The sequence below is a fragment of the Nelusetta ayraudi genome, unplaced genomic scaffold (genome assembly GCF_046127955.1).
Source record: "Nelusetta ayraudi isolate G7.1 ecotype Tasmania unplaced genomic scaffold, CSIRO-AGI_Nayr_v1 ptg000017l, whole genome shotgun sequence".
In the NCBI taxonomy this organism is placed as follows: domain Eukaryota; kingdom Metazoa; phylum Chordata; class Actinopteri; order Tetraodontiformes; family Monacanthidae; genus Nelusetta; species Nelusetta ayraudi.
Window position 1 is genome coordinate 9,721,967 of NW_027466067.1, and position 11,758 is coordinate 9,733,724.

Here is an 11,758-nt window from a genome sequence, read left to right on the forward strand (position 1 = left end):
GGGCAGCTGGGCGGGTTTCCGTGTCGTCGAGCCGTCAAAGTTGGAGCGAATGGACGTCGATGGGCTGGAATGAAACCTCCACTTCTGTCGGACTGAGAGGACGAGGAGGAGGAGGAGGAGGAGGAGGAAGAGAAACCTCTGCATGTTCAAGTTGTGCTGCTCCGTCCCAGAGCTGCCCCATCGCTGCGTGCGCGTTGGATGTGGCTGCGCGTCGGGGAGACGTGTGCGTTGTGGGTGCGTGCGCCCGCTGCGGCGGCGGCTGCTGCTGCTGTAGTGGCCGCGGGAAGGCAAGTTTAGCGCCCCGATTTCTTTATTTATTTTTCCTTCTATCACCTCTCCGCCGTTCTTTAGGTTCGTTTTCTGCTCTTGTTGTTTTTTTGGCCGTCGGTTTCGCTCGCGCTCGTTTCCACGCGCCGCACACCGCTACCGGAGGGGGGTGCAGGCGGCGGACCAACGTTTCCCCGATGAGAATTAACCACCCGTGGCGAGGCTCCGCGATCGTGACCACGATGACGACGTCGAGCAAGAGCGCCGAGTGGCTGCAGGAGGAGCTGGAGTCCGCCGCCGGCGCGCTGCTGCTGCTCGACTGCAGGTCCCACGAGCTGTACGAGTCGTCGCACATCGAGTCGGCCATCAACCTGGCCATCCCGGGCCTCATGCTGCGCAGGCTCAAGAAGGGCAACCTGCCCATCCGCTCCATCATCCCCAACAACGAGGACAAGGAGAAGTTCGTCAAGCGCTGCAAGACGGACGTGGTGCTGCTGTACGACGAGGCGGCGAGCGCCGAGCGCCAGGAGTCCGGCCTGGGCAGCTCGGTGCTGGGGCTGCTGCTGCACAAGCTGCGGGACGACGGCTGCAAGGCGTTCTACCTGGAGGGTGAGGAGCTGCTGCTTCTTGTTGTTGTTGTTGTTGTTGTTGTTGTTGTTGTTGGCTCGCTCTGTGTGTGTGTGTGTGTGTGTGTGTGTGTGTGTGTGTGTGTGTGTGTGTGTGTGTGTGTGTAAGCGGACGGAACACAAACTCGCTCGTCTTGTCTTGTATTTGTTGGCAGGAATCACAGCAAAGTTTCCCCACTCACTGCAGAACAGTGACACGCTAAACGTGTAATTACAGATGTATCACCGGTGTGTCGCAATGGTCTATCTACTCACACTCGAGTGCAGTTTTTTTTTTTTTTTTTTTAATTTATTTCTTATCCAAGCTTATCAGCGGTGACTGTATTTGAACTATAATGAACTTTGACTGCTTCCTCCCCGCTGAGCGCTTACAAACGACAGCCCGCGCGTAAAGCGGCTGTCACGGTGAGACTGAAACTACATTGAAATGTCATACACAGGGCAATAAAGGATGTGTTTGTTTGAGATCACACTGAGCACGATGTAGATGGAGATACTTGCCCCCGCCATGTTGTTGCTTCACCGGTTGGGGGGTTGACCAAAGGAGGGAAAAAAAAAAAAAGTGCCGTTTTTTTTCATGAATGAAACCGAACAGGGGAAGATTCGTCGCGTGTTCCCGCAGATTAAGAATCGGATTTGTCAGCTCTTGGGATGCGGCTGGCTGGTGTGTTTTGATCAGTGGACTCTCTCTCTCTCTCTCTCTCTCTCTCTCTCTCTCTCTCTCTCTCTCTCTCTCTCTCTCTCTCTCTCTTTCTCGCGCGCGCGTGCGCTTGGAGTCCCAAGCCCGAGCTGCTGTCATTCACAAAAAAAAAAGAAAAAGTGCAGCAGCAGCGGAGCAGAGCAGAGTGTCCTCCTCCTCCTGCTGCTGCTGCTGCTGCTGCTGCTGCTGCTGATCCTCCCTGGACGCAGCTTTTCTCAATGGAGCGCAAACATCTGGCCGGCACGTTTGCCTCCTCATAGTGACGTCGTTGTCACGTTTTTACCCCATTAACATACACATCGGTGAATCAGACGCATGCCATTCCTGCAGCATGACAAAAAGATATTCATATGAACTGCGATTATGTGGTGTGTGCCCCCCCCCCCCTCGGTTTAACTAAAGTGTAATAATGTTTAGAATGTAATGATCGTTTATCCAACAACACCATATTAGCCATTTGGCTAATTCATCTTGATGTGTCCTGCAGACTTGACCGTAGATAATTGACTTCACCTTGTTGTACTACCCAGTCGTGCTGCGCCTTATGTGCCTTTATGCATTTTTTTTTTTTTTTTTTGCTGATTTCTGCTTCCCCCAGGGGGCTTCAACAAGTTCCAGTCGGAGTACCCCGAGCACTGCGAGACCAACCTGGACTGCTCCTGCCCCAGCAGCTCCCCGCCCACCTCCGTCCTCGGCCTGGGGGGGCTCCGCATCAGCTCCGACTGCTCGGACGGCGAGTCGGACCGCGAGCCGGGCAGCGCCACCGAGTCGGAGGGCAGCCCGCTGCCCAACAACCAGCCCGCCTTCCCCGTCCAGATCCTGCCGTACCTCTACCTGGGCTGTGCCAAAGACTCCACCAACCTGGACGTGCTCAGCCAGTACAACATCAAGTACATCCTCAACGTGACGCCCAACCTGCCCAACATGTTTGAACACGAGGGGGACTTCAAATACAAGCAGATCCCCATCTCGGATCACTGGAGTCAGAACCTGTCTCAGTTCTTCCCAGAGGCCATTTCATTTATTGGTGAGTAATCGCTCGTCTTCTTTTTCCATGTGTTTTCAGGGACGGCCACGTATCAATCCGCCCACTTGCTATTTTCTAGACAGACTGGCAAACTATTGTGTTTTTTTGTTTTTTGTTTGTTTTTTTTACCCATAAACATTGTTATGTTTTGTTTTTTTGTTTTTTTACAAAGTGATACAATTTTCAATTATACTCCTCCTTACAAAACAGGTCAGTATCAGATGTTTTCTACAAATATAGAAAACAGATATAGAAAGAAAAGCAACAACAGAAAAAGAAATACGTAAATATAGTATAAAACATAGGACAGAGCCTTTCAAGAGCGTAGCCTCTAGCATAGCTTCTAGATACAGCACATGGTTGCAAGGGATTCAAAAATTATTCAAGACATCAGAAACATCAAAGTCTTTAAGAGCATCATTCAAGGGCCTCCAAATCTTTTTGAATTGTTGTTGCCTTGACTTAATGTGTATGTGTTATTCTTTCCAAAGGTGAGCTAGACAACATCTGTTTGAACCAATTTCAAGCTATACATCCTTTTGCTGTTAATGAACTGAAATCAATAAAAGTACCTTCTGCTTTACTAATTTTATGTTCATCCAGATATAAAGACAAAAGTGCAAATAATCTGGAATCCAACGTGATCTGTTTTAAAATGATCTTTCCAATTAAGTTTTTCATTTCTCCCCAAAAAGTTTTCATTTGACTGCACTCCCACATACATGTGTTGTTTTGTTTGATTAAATGTGGGCAGTTATTTATTTATTTATTTTTTGGTAAATTGATGAACTATAGATTTACCATGTTGCTATATTTGCTTAAATTAATTCCGACAAACCCCCTTTGGCCCTTCGCTATTTCCGATTTCAAAAAAAAACAAACAAAGCCAGTACCATTCATTGTTGGGTCATTCCAAAACAATTCTGGCCCCCATCTCGTCCCCTTTCGTCAGTATTTCCCAGAATTCTGTCCGGTCTGGTTCCCAGAGAGTTAGTGAATTCCCTCAGTGGTGAGTCACAGAGAAGTCCAGAGCTTTTCCATTGGTCACGGATTGTCCAGATCCCTCGGCGTTCCTCTTTCGTTCTTGTCAGACGTCTCTGATAGTCGTTGGGATGACGCGTGACGAATGCCAGAGCGCGGAGTGGGATCGGCGGGGGGGGGGCAAGGCAGATCCACACTGCTCTGATGTTAAATGGTGGCTAATTATAGGTAAAAGACAGACTCTGCCCTCCAAAGGAGACCCAGACGTGACCTTCTGGTGTTCCCCATCGGTGCCCAGCTCCTAAATAACATAGATTATAGGAGATTTTCGGAGCTTTGTGTTCAACAAGGTCGGGGTTCATCGAGGTTGAGACCTCTTGGCCTCCACGGTGGCTGATAAATGTCAAATGCATGTCATCGGACAGCAGACAGACCACACCAGACCCAGTTCTATTAGCTTAGCCGAGGCTAACTGGCTTTGTCTTCATAGCTCGGAGTTGTTTCGCTCGAGTGACGTCGAAAAGCAAGACGTGCGGCGACAACGCACAGTGTGTTGTTAAGCGATCGCGTCAAACTGCGGAAGAGCTGTTGCCTCACGCAGGTTAATGAAGTTTCTGGCAACGTTTCAGGTGAAAGACCTCCAGCGAGCCATAAAAACCAACCAGAAACACACAGAGCAGACACCAGACTAGCACACGTGAGGAGATACACTTTGTTCAAGGCCTCTGAAGCCATTTCTGAGGGTCTCCATTTTGCTCTTCAGTTCCTTCTGTTGGATTGGAAAACCTTCTAGTGTGACAGGAAGTCAGTTACGCTCAATTTGAAATGAATATTCCTCGGCAGCAGGAATTTACTAGATTGTATTATCTAAATCTAAACCTTTTAGATTTGCATCCGAACTGAAAAACGCCAGATTGGATTGGTAAAGTTTCGTAACGCGGCACATTCTTCCCCCTCCTCGATCTGAGTCACTGCTCAGCTCCTGATGAGGATCTCCCGAAACTTTCACGGGTCCCTCATAAGTATGAAAACACGCGCACACGTCACGTATGACTTCAACTCGGCCCGCACGCTTGGCAGACGGCGCTTGAAAGCGGCTGACCTCGATCCAAGAACAAGAGATGCAGGCCGAGCGAGATAAAGGGTGGCTGAGAGAGAGAAAGAGAGAGAGAGAGACGGAGGGAGAGAGCGAGGGCGAAGAAAGCAACGGAGCACTTAACTTTGGCTCTAATGGCCTGTAGTGATGTAAGTGCCAGGGCTTGAAACTGATAGAAGCCTGGATTGATGTAGTCTATTAATAATGCAAGATGTTTCTTTTATTTTTATTTGGCATTTTCCTACACACACACGGAGTGACTTTGAAACATGACTTTGTGCTGTCATTGAGGAAGGTCATTCCCCATTCAACAATCACAACTTGGTGACTAAACCTCACCGGAGATAGAGCAGTGACAATGAAACGGATATTTGCACCACGTCTTCACAATCAATCCCAGATGTTTTCATCAGCCTCGCTCTTTTCCTCTTTTTTTTTGTATGTGGAGGAGTCTGTTCCAATGAAAAATGACCCCAGCTGCGCTACTCTGATATTTGTTCTCACCAAATTTCAGTTTGGCTTTATTTCCACCCTCATATTTGTACCATTAGAAATGGTATGAGGATGGTTTTGCTAGCAGCGTTTTTGTTCCGGGATATTATTTATTGACTAATCAGCCAGAGGTGGGAAATACAAAGTACAAATACTTTGTTACTGTACTTAAGTATATTTTTCAGTTATCTTTACGTCACTTGAGTATTTCTTTTTCTGGCAACTTTTTACTTTTACTCCCTACATTTGCATACAAATACTTTCTACTTATTCCACTAGAAAAGTTTCAGAAAGTTTTCAGAACAGAGAAAAAAATTACATGTAGAACATGTAGAAAATAACATTGGTTATTGATTGTTATTAAAATTGTTAGAATGTCTCACTGGTCAAAAATATAACTGATTTAATTTTGTTGTGCTGCAGTTAAAAAAAGAAAACAAAAAAACTATTGTCATGAGAGTATCAAAATGATCCAGATAGTCATCAAGACCTCTGGTCAGTTGAGTCCAGAATATCCTGTCATGACTTTTTCATTGCAAAATAATCACAAATATATTGATTCATTAATGGCAAAAAATATATTATTTTTACTTAAGTACATTTCAGAACCTGTATTTTTCTTACTTTTACTTGGGTAAAAGAGTTAAATCAGTGCTCCTTAGTTTACCAGACTGTTTTCTTCTAGTATCCATACTTTGACTTCAGTACAGCGCCCTCTGTGATCAGCCATCCTAACACTGGCTCTTCTCCCTCCAGACGAGGCGCGCTCCAAGAAGTGCGGCATCCTGGTGCACTGCCTGGCCGGCATCAGCCGCTCGGTGACGGTCACCGTGGCCTACCTGATGCAGAAGCTCAACCTGTCGCTCAACGACGCCTACGACTTCGTCAAGCGGAAAAAGTCCAACATTTCGCCCAACTTCAACTTCATGGGCCAGCTGCTGGACTTTGAGCGGACGCTGGGCCTCAACAGCCCCTGCGACAACCACTCGGCCTCGCCCACGCACGAGCAGCTCTTCTTCACCACCCCGACCAATCACAACGTGTTCCAGCTGGACAGGCTGGAGTCCACATGAGAATCGGAAGCGTTTCGGCGGTCGGGGGGGGGCCGACCCTGTTTTTTTTCTCTCGCTCTCTCTCTCTTTCTCGAGGGGTCGAGGCGACGTCTTTGCGAAGCTGCGAGCGAAGCGGCAGCCGGCTCCTGGTGAATGTTTGAAGGCCTCGCCGGAGCCTCGCCGCCCACGCCGCCCAGGCTGGAGCGTTCAGAGGGGACGGGATGGTTCGCAGATGCCGTGTTTTAAAAAAAAAAAAGAAAAGGGGGGGTGGGGTGGGGGGGGGGGAGAAAGGGTATTTTTCTGACATTCAGGTTTTTTGCGATGGCTTTCTCTTGGGAATTCTGTTTTGGACGGAGTGTCCCGATCAACCCGCGACAAAGACGAACCGACGAGGCGTTCGTGAGACACAAACCAACAAACAAATAAAGGCGGCAGCGGGACAGACAGCTTCATACAAAGATAGGAACATGGCAAAATCAAACAAACAAACAAACAAGCAAACACGTGGACGGTAATTCATCCAAGACAACAACAGCAACATCCTCTGTGTCTCCGTCTCAGCTCTGGAGCCGAGACGACTGGTGCCAAGTGGAGAACCCGGGATTTGGTTGCGTCAGTGATCTGCTCTCTACCGAATGTAGAGTTTTTAACAAACCAAGGAATTACACACACACACACGGACACACACAATGTATGTTTGTACTGTTTGTATGTGAAAGTACAAAGCAGAAAATGTATAGGCAGTCCATAACAAGTTCAGTATGTCTAAATGCATTTTTTTTTGTATATTTTTGTGTAAATTTACGCACAAGTATATACCTTATATAAATATAGAATTTTATATAAATATATATATATATATATACGCATAGAAATCGTATCTATCCAATCCAATAATGGCTTAAGAGAATGTAAAACTAAAGAAGGGAAACGGGTGTGGCAGCGCCAACAAAGATGAACCTTTTTGTGATATTCCTTCAGTTTTATGTTTGTTTCTTTTTGTTTTTTACTTCTTCTAAGTTGTGTATGTGTCTTCTAGGTTCGTAATGACCTAATGCAGTTTGCACAATGGTATAGCCATCGACATGTCGGCACTTGGAGCCAGTGTTTGGAATCGGGGCAGATAAAGAGACTTTCAGATAGAGAGAGAGGAAGAGAGAGAGAGAGAGAGCGAGAGCAGTCCCAGGCCGCGACGAGTCCCGACAGCTGCGCGGCCGAGACAGGGAGGGAGGGAGGGAGGGAGAGAGGAAGTGGAGCTTTCGGCGGAGGAATTATCGCATGGAATCGCGGCTGGGCAAAAATCTGACATTTGGCCAAGAGATGTTCAAGTTGCGAGTTCCTCCTTCCTGCTTCCCTTCCCGTACGGCGGAGCGAACGAGAGGTGCCAGTTATTTCCACCAGCTGTTTGGATTATTCTTAGCCGCGAGCTAAACTGACCTCTGAACCTCCCCCTGGCCGTTCCACCGCCGCCGCCGCTCACATGAGAGGTGTTCTGTTGGCGGGGAGGGAGGCGGAGGCGGCGCCGCTAAGGTGTCGGTGACAATTACGAGCAACTTTCAGGGCAGCTTATCGCGGCGACCTTGGGCAAGGAAGTGCCTCGGATCTATTTCCCGTTGAGATGTCGTCCGTCTTTCTTTCGAATCCTGGTACAGATTACGCAAGGGGTCCCCAAACTAAGGCCCGGGGGCCACATCTGGCCTGCCTAAACAAGTGGAGTGGCCCACCTCACGTCCAAAACGATCCATCTTAACACGGCCAATTATTCTACATTTTGTCGTTGGTGTTCTTATTTAAAGTTTTGGCAGTTTTAGCTGTTTACAGCCCCCCAAAAAGGTTCGATTTTGACGTGACTGCCTGACGACAAAATGTCGAAACTGCCAGGGAAACAGTTTTTAAACATCAGTGGACAGATGGACTTTTTTTTTTTAGTCCAGTGCGAGGAAAAGGCAGTTGACTCTGGCCCTCCATCACAGAAAGGATGTGACCACCACCGAAAAAAGTTTGGGGACCCCTGCATTACGCCAACGGAGGGGTTGCGGCCTCGGCATTCCGGACCGGGACCAGCCTCAATCACTAGACTGCATGTAGCCACTTAGCTAGCGTCTTGTCCTTTACCTGCGTTGGGAGAAAACTAGAGACTTCTGTCCAAGTTCATTCACCCCCTTAAGCCATGGCTAACGGCTCGATGTCGCTTTATCGTCGAAGGGAAACGATTTACGGGGACCGTTTTTTTTTGTTTTTTTTTACACTGCTGCCGCCTGCCCAGCGGGGGCAGCGGTGAGCAGCGTGTGGTTAAGGGAGGATCCGAGACCCTGTTCACGACCTCAGCTGATCCTCGCCAGACTGTCTGGTGTTGCAACTGCAAACCTCCTGCGCGCCGAGCGTGAGGAGTTTGTGAGTTAGCCTTGTTAGCTTGTACATGCTAGCTTTACCACGCCTGGGTTTTAGCAGCCAGCGTGTGACCGAGAGCAGCAGGCAATGTAAGGATTTGTTTGATACCAAAAAAAACAAACAAGAAAAACAAAAAGCGGAAGCATGCGCCAGCAGAGACGAGCGCCGCTCATGAGGTTTCCCACACTGAGAAAACCCTTGAGGCCGTAGGTGAGGACAAGGAAGTGGTTAAGCTGACTGACGATCAGAGCAAAAGTGCTGAGAAATCTGTCGGCCTGCTGCGTTTCCTTCCCAGAAAACCCCTGCGATTCAGTCGGCCACTTTTTTGCCTTTGTTGATTTGACGTGCGTCGTTTGATCGGTGGCGACACGTACAAATTTCTAAATCATCACGATCAGATCGGTGTCTTTTCCCGAGTGGACTACTGTTGGCTCACCGCTCCGATGCGACTCAAGCGCTTGTTGGAGATCAGAAGTGTCAAATATGTTTACAGTTCCTCGTTTCATTGCTGACCATTGTGGAATGAAAACACCTGCACTTGGTCCCATTTATTACCCAGTAACAAACACGGAGTACGGCGAGTGCTTCCTGCATGGCACCGCGTACGGAAGCGCAGTATACGGTTTCAGCGGGGCGACGTGAACGGGGTCTCCGGACACAGAGCTGAGTTCCAGAGGGGACGGCAGTAGAATCTTAACAGGGTTGGTTTTAGCTGGCCTTATATAACCTTTCTAACTTCTTTCTCGCTGACTGTTCAATACTCTTTGTATGTCACTTATGAAGAACATTGTGTAAGAAAAAAAAAAAAAAGAGAAAAAGAAAAAAAAAAAGTTTGTCTATTTGTTTTATGAATCATAACACGGTAATAACGGACAGCGAGCTGTCGTTTCCACGGGTCGCACGAGGTCCTCTTTGTTATCCTGCAATATATCAGAACTCTTTTTTGCAGTATTTTGTAGATCCAAGACCTCAAAAGCGTTTTTAGAGTCCTCTTCTTTTTGTACCATGTCTACTCTATGAAACAATACACGTGATACAGTTTACAGACTGAAGTGACATTTTAACCTGCCTGGGATGTCTAAAGTGTGAGTGTGTGTGGTGGGGGCGTGATGTGCCTCTACAAGCTGGCAGAGTCTCTCCCTCACCGCTCAAACACACACACACACACACACACACACACACACACACACACACACACGTTATTTGAGACAGCCAAAGCTGTGTTTCAGCATGCCAGTTACATTTGACAAACGACTATTATATCACCCAGCTTTTATAATTACAAGGTCTTTTTTTTTCTGTCTTGTTTTTGATATAATGTGCTCTATGCTATTCCTGTGGCCTTCAATCTGAGTATATATGTATCTGGGTATACAGTATATAAATATATATGTTATGAATTTATATGCAAATGATCCTCTAGTATAGCATCAAAGATGAAGATAATTTTGCCATGCTTGAACGGCCTGCCCTCGTCTGTAGTCGTGTCCCACAACACAATAAGGAAAGGAGGAAAAAAAAACAAGCAAACAAAGAGCGGCGAGGACTTGATCACATGCACCCCGGGATTGAGACGTTTCCATATTTCAATATGGAACTCTAACCATTGAAAAACGATACGATTGATTTAAAGCTGCTTTCTTGTGCGTTTGTTTTCGTGAGTGAGCGTGTGTGCGCGCGCGCGTGGGCGTGTCTTTGTATTTTGGAAAGAGAAACTTTTTTCTCTGTTTGTAAATTTTGCCAGATCGCGGGAACGCCCGTTTCCGTGTCCTTAAACCTGTAGCGACATCTCGGCGAGAATGTGGGATAGGGGAAAAAAAAAAGAAAACCGAAGAGAACAGGGGTCGGCAGGAGAGGAGGAGAGCAGCGGTGACAACGCTCACGAGTACCAATGGAAATAAAAAGTGAATGATTTTTTTTTTTTTTTTTTTTTTTTAAATGTTACCTCAATGAGGAAATTTTCAGGGATTTTTTTGACCATGCATCTTGCATCGTGTTACAGCTTCAGACACCTGTTGAGAAGCTGTTTTGTATTGTGCTGTTTTGATATATATGCATATGTATACGTATGCATGTACATGTATACGTATACATATGCATATGTATAGTGCAATCTGTCTGTGTATAAAAACAAGGGGCATGTTAACTAGGACAGTTTGACCTTTCTGTCTACTGAAGGAAGTACAGTTGACCCTATGTATTGTACAGTATGTGGAAGCAACTCTACACATGTTTATACCGCAAATAAATATTGAGATATTTTCTTTTTTCTGTAACACGTGTGACCTGTTGATTTGACCCCACGGAAGAGTCACCCCTGGAAAGCAACGGCAGCAAATATCTGATGCGTTTCGCGTCATAAGTAAAACTTGCAACATGGCGAGGCGGTTAATGAGGCAGAGACTAACAACAGCGTCCGACTGAGAGAAATCCAGCATATACAGTACGTAGGAGAATGCTGTATTTACAAGTCATATCGTGCAAATTTAAAAAGGGGAGCTAGTTTATAGCTATGTTTTTTAAAATAATATAATAATTAATAATAATAATAATAATAATAATAATAATAATAATAATAATAATAATAATTCATTGACAAAATATATTTAAAACCAATAGTATCAAATAATTTTTTTCTACCAAAAAAATTAAACATTTGTTAATTGGTCATCGATTGCCAGTGCGTTTTGAGCAACTCAGCACATTACTCTTCTTATATTTGGAAGTGGCCCTCACCATAAACTCAACCATCACCCAACCCACGAATAACCTTTATTAACCTGAACCATAATCCTCAGAAACCTTTTAGACCCAGACGACACGTTCTCACAAGCCCAAATGTTGGTGAAACGTGAACCTAAAGTCCACACCAAGATGGCAGATACATGAACGCACACAGGCAGACAGGAAAATCGCACGCAGGTCCCGCGTCGTCGTTTCTTCGCCGCGGCCTCTAGATTTCGCAACGTTCACCTATCCAATTTCTTTAACTGGAACTTTGAAACTCTCCAGCTTCCCCTTTCGAGCACCGCAGTGGGGTTTTTCTGTGTGTGGCAAAGAAACAACGTGTTTACCCGCCAAGCAAAACAACCCAGCCCAACTTAACCACCGGCATCACAATCAACA

General features: G+C 46.4%; 1 protein-coding gene across 1 annotated transcript; it reads left to right on the top strand.

Annotated features, from left to right (window-relative positions):
- The first annotated feature begins 407 nt into the window (after window positions 1-407).
- Window positions 408-10,908, top strand: dusp7 (dual specificity phosphatase 7). The gene is made up of 3 exons (XM_076025318.1): window positions 408-876; window positions 2,192-2,620; window positions 5,946-10,908. Exons 1-3 carry the CDS (start codon window positions 465-467, stop codon window positions 6,260-6,262), a joined length of 1,158 nt encoding a protein of 385 aa, XP_075881433.1. The 5' UTR covers window positions 408-464; the 3' UTR covers window positions 6,263-10,908.
- The last annotated feature ends 850 nt before the right edge of the window (window positions 10,909-11,758 follow it).